Below are 8,083 nucleotides of genomic sequence, written 5' to 3'. Positions count from 1 at the left end.
TTAAAGCTAATGATGGTTAAGATGAGTGTTTTGCATCGAGTCTGCCAATGACCCGATTAGTTGATTAATCAGAATAAATAATCTGTGATTAGCCGACCATTAAAACAATTGTTTGTAGAAGCACTACTGAGTAACAAGGAGAACATCACTGTTGGTTTTTTTTCCTGTGAAGGTCAGGGTTCCAGCTGCAGCTGAGACCTGCTTTCATTGTCTCATTCAGAGGCATTCACTGCACTCACTTTTCTGTATTTTACAAAGTATGCGTTGATGGCGCTGCCTCCGTCACGCCCCGCCCTCCACTCCAGGTCGTACACGTCGGGTTTGTGAGTCTGCGGCGGGCTGATGATAATTGGTGCTTCCGGAGTGGGGCGGTCGCCGCTTCTGTCGGCCGGCGGGTCAATGGCGGTGTCGTCGTCGGTCAGGAAGCGATCGAGACCTTCGTCGCTCTGTATTGGGTGGAGTGACGGCGAAGCCTCGGGGAGGGCGGAGACTGTAGAGGCCAGCTTTGGATCTGTCAGAAAAAAGACACATAGTTCAATGTTCACGAGCGTTTTTGTGCAGAAAGTAGGAAAACACCTGAGTTTAGGTGGATAAATATTACTTCTACAAACTTTTATCAAAAATATGTCCAGCTGTAGCTCCTCCCACCAACAAACTGAGGCGCAGTGCCTCAAATTTAGCTGAAAGTTTGGAATTATCCAATAAAAAAACTACCAATATTGTCCCGAGTGTTTTAAGATCCACTATTTTTGACATGGATACTTGTTCCCAGAGGTGTGTCTTGGCGAGAGTCTGGCGATACAATATGTATCCCGATACGTGTCTCACGATACGATACATATTGCAATATATCCCAAGACTGTACCAGAACAAATTTTCACTTTTTTTAGCAGTATGACTGAAAAAAAACGACCTGAATATTTAGAGTTTAGGAGGGAAACAAAATGTATTAAATACCATCGTCTCAGCATTTTATATCGATACAAGTATCGCCAAACAAAATATCACGATATATTGCCGAATCAGTTTTTCCCTACACCCCTACTTGTTCCTAATAGATCGTTGGTACTGGGAAGGTTCTGCTAACAGTCATAGCCAGTAATTGTTCTGTTTTCATGCATATTTTATGTTTGATCGGGATACATGTTGCTCTAACCCTTGTGCTCTCTGTTGGGGTCCAGATGACCCTACCCTTACATTAAAGGGTTATGACAAAAGTGAACAAAGGTGGACAGGATTTCCTGTCTGCCATGGACACCAGTGAAATTAAAAAATCATGTGGGCTCCAGATGACCCCACTCCCAACGATACGTGTCTGGGATAGCATGAAGGTTAGACCTCCGGCAATGGAAAGCTTATGATTTAAAGTTGCATCTAATAGTCAGTGAATAGTCTGAATGTTTTCAGATACATTTTCACAGTTTAAGAGTATACTTTTTTATAAAGAAACAAAAACCAAATCTAAACTTGGTGTTATTAAATATTGGTATCTGTAAATATTGGCTATCAGACACAGTTGCAGGGGAAATATCGGTTATTGGTATCGACCGTAAAGAATTATATTGGCCCATCACTAACGTCAAACTTCAAACTTTATTTATTTGTATAGCGCCTTTTCTACGGCCGAAACACAAGGCGCTTAACATAAAAGCAAATAAAATACCTATCAAAAACAGAGTGTTTAAAAACAAATTTACACAAAGACACAAAACGAGCATCCCTCTCTCTTTTGAGAAATGCTTCAATTTATTTTTCTATTTTACATAAAAGGCATAGAAACTGTAACCTTTTACATCAAAAGTTTGCAAACTCGTCATAATAATCTTCAGTTAAAGAAGACAAATGTTACACAAAGCTACACAAGTCCAGTCATCTTCTAACTCAATTAGTCCTACACGAGGCTGCTGGAGCCTATCTCAGCTACCATTGGGTGAAAATGGGTCCCCAGTCCATCCACAAGCATGCACTTACAGTCACACCTGGGACACATTTAGGGCCACCAATTGACCCACAACGCCAACTTTTAGGTTGTAGGAGGAAGAAAAATCCCATCATGCCAACTAGAACATACAAACTCCACACAGAAAGGATCCAGTAGGGATTCAAACCAGGAACTCATCACTGTGAGATGAGTCACCTGCAGGATAACCCTACGTACCCTTCAGTATTCAACCATATCCAACAGACAACAACGTCAGAAAGTGACTTAAAAAACACATCCAGTTGTCTTGGTGTTAAAAGGACAAACACTGAAGCATTATAACTGTGTCTGCAGTGGGCTTATCACCGTAATATGGGCTGCAGCTGCAGGTGAAGGAGGAAAGAAAAGGTGAAAAAAACAAACAGGCCTGAAGCTGGAAACCCTAGACCCGGTCCGGGGACCGCAGCCAGCTGCCGCATTCCACACACCGGCCATTAAAATACCGACAGGAATCAGAGCGCGGCGCTACATCCACCGCTCCTCGCACTCCCGCTCGCAGACGCAGCTAGGGTTACTGCAGCCATGCAGGAAGATGGGGGCGGGGGCACGCCAGGCCAGGCCACGGCCGCCTCACCGTTCTGATTAAGGCAGTGATATATCTCCAGTAAGTGCTACTACACCTGGATGGAGATGTACTGCCAGGTTCTTCCCAGAAAAAGGTCAGTCCATTAGAGGGAGGCACCTGGGAGTAATGGCGACGGTAAATCAAAGAGGATTACAGGCGGAGACAAGCCGTCCCCCATTTGGACAGAGCTCGGCTGATTGGACGATCCGTCACAGTCCCGACCGGCTGCCAAGTCAGAGGGCTTCGGCGACAGACGGATATCTGGAGGTTTTTTTGGATGCTGCTTGATAAATCATTTAGTCTGTAAAAGCAGTTAAATCAGTAAAAATAAGCAACAAAATTGAAGCTTTTCATCGAACTACCAAAATAAAAGCACTAAAACTGCGGCCCTGAGGATGGAGGGAAACGCACTGAGCAGAAAACATCAGAGATAAATCCTCAGCCGACCCCACAGATCATAGACGCTGTTTGTTCTGTAGGACCGGGCTGTCAAAATCCAAATACACCTTAAGTCACGGGCCGAACAGGATAAACATGTATTGAACACACTAAAACTAAAGTTTTAAAACTGTAAATTTTTAACATAATTATTAACTAGATATATAGCACTACATGCAAAAATGCTAGTGTGAATGCTGTAAGCTGAATTTGGCTGTTGAAGATGCTGAAATTGATAGCTAAAAGAATTGTTAGCTGAAATCACCAAAGCTAAAAGCTGAAAACGCTGAAACTGATAGCCAGCTAAAATATTAGCTAAATCCCAAATTTAAAAAAATAGGTTACCCAAAACAGCTAGCATGTAGCTGAAATAATAGCTAAACTCCAAATTTGCCTAAAACACAAAAAAATCCAGAATTAGCCAAAACAGCTAGCATGTAGCTGAAAAGATAGCTAAATTTCAAAATAGCCTAAACAAACTGTAAAAGCCTAAATTAGCCAAAACAGCTAGCATGTAGCTGAAAAGACAGCTAAACTTCAAAATAGCCTAAACAAACTGTAAAAGCCTAAACTAGTCAAAACAGCTAGCATGTAGCTGAAACACTAGCTAAATTCCAAATTAGCCTAAAAAACAAAAAAAGCATGTAAATATTAGCGCAACTCCAGAACAGCCTAAAAAACAGAATCCGGCCCCCGGGCCTTAACTTTGACACGTGCTGTAGAACGTTTGGTACCTGATACCAAAACATGAACGTTTAGCCTTTATCTCCACTGGCTTCATCTTGATAGTCAGCAGTTTTGCACAAAGATCCTCAGACTCTTCCTCGGCCGTGAATCGTCCTGATTCCTCCTCCCTATGTACCGAAGGCTCCGGCATTAATCTTCCAGCAGATACAGCTGAGGAGCGAGGCCTTGGCGTGGAGCGGCCGGGGGAAAGGGAGGAGATCCTGAGGGAGACTGGTAGAGGAGGAGGGTCTGGATGTGTTCATAAATAAAAGGGAGTTGTGTACGATGTTGACAGCAGGGTGGTCTGGTCCTCGTCATAACCCTCCACCACTACTCCTTACATTCCAGCGTCCGGGGGCTTATCCCCGGCGGTGCGCACAAAGCTCACTCTCACGCTCAAGGCTCAGTTCAAGGAGTGTGTGCTGGAGGGGGGGGGCCTTGGCCGAGCCTCATCTATCGGCATGCAGAGAAACACACACAACCCAGGACGCTCTGCAGAAACTGTACAAGCCGATCCCATCTGGTAAGAAAACTAGGAGACGGTCTAAACATCAAACTGTCCCAAACCTGCAAAACCCGGTAAACAGAACATCTTTATCCATCTGTTTATGACCTTAAACAGCATATGCTAGCAACCTTATACCGTCACCTAATTCAGGGGTCTGCAACCTGCGGCTCCAGAGCCACGTTTGGCTCTTCTACCTCTCCATTGTGGCTCTGTGGTTAAAGAAAACTACAAGTCATAGTAAAAGTTTTTAAAAAAGTAAAATAACTTATCACTCTGTGAGCACAGTAGCCATAGTGATTTGATAATGGAGAACTAAAAATTTTGACAAATTACAGTGTTCTAAGTTAGTTATCTCTGTTTTAGTTTTAGAAAGTTAGATTTACGAATTTCTGGCTAAGAAGCACCACAAAAGTTAAAAAACAAAGTGTTTTTTTCATTGCTGACATTAAACTACTAGATTTGCTCCATCAAGATGATTCTATGTGACACAGGAAGTCTTTTATTTTGAAAGGAAGTGTAGTGAACCTCTGTTAAAAGTTTCATATATGAGAAAAAAAATCTAGTTTCTCTTAAAGTTTGTTTTATTTATGCCAAAAAATACTTGTGTGTTTATAATTCTCATAAACATAAGAATAACGTAAATACAAAGTCTTATTTTCTAAAGGATGTGTGGCTCCTCCTGGGTTGTGGTCAGTGAGAAATCGACCCAAACGGCTCTTTAAGTGTTGCAGACCCCTGACGTAACTGCTTCTTCTCCGCTGCACCTTGTTTTCTTTTCGTTCATAAAAGTAAGAGGTTGAAAGTAGTCAGACTTACCCCCCAGTGTTGTGAGCGTCCCATGTGACTGAGCCGAGCCAATCCCGTTGTCCAGCAGACACTGGTACACTCCCTGATCCTGAGAGGTCACGTCTGTAACGACCAGCGAGGATCCGGACATTTGGAAACGGGGCGACGGCCGGATGGGTTCGGCATTGAACAGCCAGGTGATGTTTGGGGAGGGGCTTCCTTTAGCCAGGCAGGTGAAATGAGCAGACGAGCCAACAGGCAGGTGTTGGTCTACCAGGTTCTCCAGGATGTAGACGGGTTCTGCAGGAGAGGAGGGAGGGAAACACTGATTCCTCGTCTGCCGTAGACGGGTTCATAGAACCTGAATGTGTTTTCATTACCGAGAACATTCACAGTATAGTCGGCTCCCATCACAATCCCGCTCTCGCCGTCGACCCCGCAGGCGTACGTTCCTTCATCTGCGCTCCCCAGCGCCAGGAACTCCAGGTTGTTGTGGCGCCGCCTGTGAGTCGCCTCCAGTGTGAACTCCTTGTGGTTTTTGAACCATCGGACTGTGGGTGTCGGACTTCCAGAGACAACGCACTCCAGCGTCAGCGGCTGCGACCGCTGGACCGAGAACGTCTGTGGGGCCGTGGGGTACTGGACCAGAACCTCGGAGGACCGCGGTGAAGCTGAAGGAGCGGAGAAGCCGCGTCAGCAGATGACAACAACAACAACGTCTCAGACCGGAAAGATTCCACTCTTACGCTCGATTGATAGCTTGATCCCATGAGACTGGACCGTTTCCTTGGTAACAGGGTTGATGGCACCACATCTGTAAACGCCACGGTCCTCCGCCGTGACGGAAACGATCTGCAAGCTCCCCGATGGAAGGACTAAATAATTATCTGAAACAAGAACAGACATTCAGTTAACCTTTAATACTGGAACTGTCAACAGGAAATACCATACGTTCTTTGAACTACTCTACTGTAGTACTACAGTAGTACTTTATAGTAGTGTACTGCTGTAAAGTAGTACCTTACAGTGATACTATTGTAACGAAAAACTGTACAGTAGTACTTTATAGTAGTATAGTACTTTAAAGAAATACCTTACAGCAGTACTACTGTAACAGAAAACTTCAGAGTAGTACATTAGAGTAGCTTGCTACTGTAATTACATTTTTCGTTACAGCAGTACTACTGTTAAGTACTCCTTTTACTGTAAAAGGAGCACTTAACAGTAATACTGCTAAACATAAAAACTTCATTGTAGTACTTTACAGTAGTGTACTACTGTAAAGCAGTACCTTACAGTAGTACTAAATCTAGTGAAAACACTTCACAGTAAAACTTTAGACTGGTCTACTGTTGTAAATGAGTACCTTACAGAAGTAAGTGTAGTGAAAAACTTCTCAGAAGTATTTTACAATAGGGTACTACTGTAAAGCAGTACCTTGCAGTAGTATTACTGTAAAGAAAAATTTCACAGTAGTACTTTACAGTAGTACTACTGTTATGAAAAACTTCACAGTAGTACTTTGCTATAAAGAAAGCCTTCACAGTGGTACTTTACAGTAGTGTACTACTGTAAAAGAGTAGCTTGCAGTAGTACTACTGTAACGAAAAACTTGTAAAGGAGTTCCTTGCTGTAGTGGTACATTAAAGAAAAACTTCACAGTAGTACTTTGTGGCAGTACTACTGTAAAATGTTGCATATCAGCACAATTTCCTTTTCTCAGCTTCAGAATCTGCTAGAATTACATTATTGCAAACATGGTCAAAGAGTTATAGCAAACAGCTGTGTTTGAGTGTTTCTCACTTCACGATTGTAAAGAAACATGAAGAAATTCTTTTTGTAAAGTTACGATACAGTCGGGTGAAGAAATAAGAGTCTTTTAAACACCTTTTGACGTTTCCATCCAGCTCCCTCGAACCTTCAGTCTGGGATGGGCTGGAGGGACGCTGTGCGGTAGAGGACAGTCTAATCGGACTGTCCCGCCTTCCTGCGCGGACAGCAGCTGCTGCTGGTCATCTTTATATTGTGATATTTCTGCAAAAACAAAAGAAAAAAGCAATAAAACATCATTTGGTTTTGAAACTCTTTCACCAGACGTCTAACACGCTGCGAGCCAGGAGCGAGCGTGATGGTTCTGCTCCAGCTGAGCTGTTTGTGTTGGATCGCTGCGTTTGTTTATTGTTGCAGAGATTGATTCTGTTCATGCCTGATACCGCTCCGGATCGGGGTCAGCCTCTTAACACAACCGCCGAGCGAGCAGAGGAACACGCCACTCTCACACAGGAAAGCCCAAAGCTCATTAAGGACACCAGTCAAGAGGTGTCTGGACGGCTGCCCGACTCAAAACTCCTACCGCTTCCTTCCCCGCCGCCACTCAGCAGAAGGCGACTGGTAATATGAATTCTTTTTACACACTCAACACTCACAGAACGGCCTTCCTTTTCTCAAGGCTGCTTCCTGCCTTTCTTCCACCTCCTTTGAAGTGAGCTGAATGCACACAGAGGGGCAATTATCTGCATCCGTACCTGCTACGGCCACACGAGCCAGGCGGCTGACCACGGCCGGCCCGTGGTCCAAGCGTGCCACGCACTGATAGACGCCGGCGTGGCTGGATGTGAGGGAGGAGATGATGAGGGAGCTCCGTCTGAGCTCCACGCCAAGCAGCAGGTTCTTCTCCAGGGGGAGGCCCTGGAAGCGCCAGGAAACGGACGCAGATGAAGGACTAACTAGACACTTGAGACGAACAGCGGAGCCCGGACTCCGAACCACAGAGGACGGCTCGGTGAGGAAAGACGGATACTGAGCTGCAGACAGAAACAAAACAAAAAAAACCGTTCAGAACAAAAAAATCAGGGGCTGGGTTTAGAAAATTACTTTATATATTTTTTTCCCATTCATATAATTATGTCCTCATTTGAATTAAAATTGCATTTTTAAAGTGTATTTCTGTAGCAAAAGATCTGCACAAAATCCCAATGGATCCCTTCGATTTACGTGACCACAAACATAAGGTTGACACATCCCCCTGCCCCTGTGCTGCCATCCCCCTGCACCTGTCCTGCCACCCCCCTGCCACTGC

At 44.3% G+C, this 8,083-nt stretch overlaps 1 protein-coding gene across 2 annotated transcripts in view; it reads right to left on the bottom strand.

Moving 5' to 3' along the window:
* cdon (cell adhesion associated, oncogene regulated) overlaps window positions 1-8,083 on the bottom strand; it is a 49,666-nt gene that overhangs the window by 20,614 nt on the left and 20,969 nt on the right. For both annotated transcript variants that reach the window (XM_024277501.2, XM_024277502.2), the window contains exons 3-8: window positions 7,530-7,808; window positions 6,892-7,038; window positions 5,751-5,891; window positions 5,385-5,675; window positions 5,035-5,304; window positions 240-511 (exon numbers count right to left, since the gene is read on the bottom strand). In XM_024277501.2, coding sequence (XP_024133269.1) covers window positions 240-511; window positions 5,035-5,304; window positions 5,385-5,675; window positions 5,751-5,891; window positions 6,892-7,038; window positions 7,530-7,808 — 1,400 coding nt within the window. The remainder of the gene's footprint in view (window positions 1-239; window positions 512-5,034; window positions 5,305-5,384; window positions 5,676-5,750; window positions 5,892-6,891; window positions 7,039-7,529; window positions 7,809-8,083) is intronic.

Source organism: Oryzias melastigma, linkage group LG13 (genome assembly GCF_002922805.2).
Source record: "Oryzias melastigma strain HK-1 linkage group LG13, ASM292280v2, whole genome shotgun sequence".
NCBI classification, from domain to species: domain Eukaryota; kingdom Metazoa; phylum Chordata; class Actinopteri; order Beloniformes; family Adrianichthyidae; genus Oryzias; species Oryzias melastigma.
Note: the sequence above shows the minus strand (reverse complement) of the source record. Positions and strands in the feature narration are given on the sequence as shown.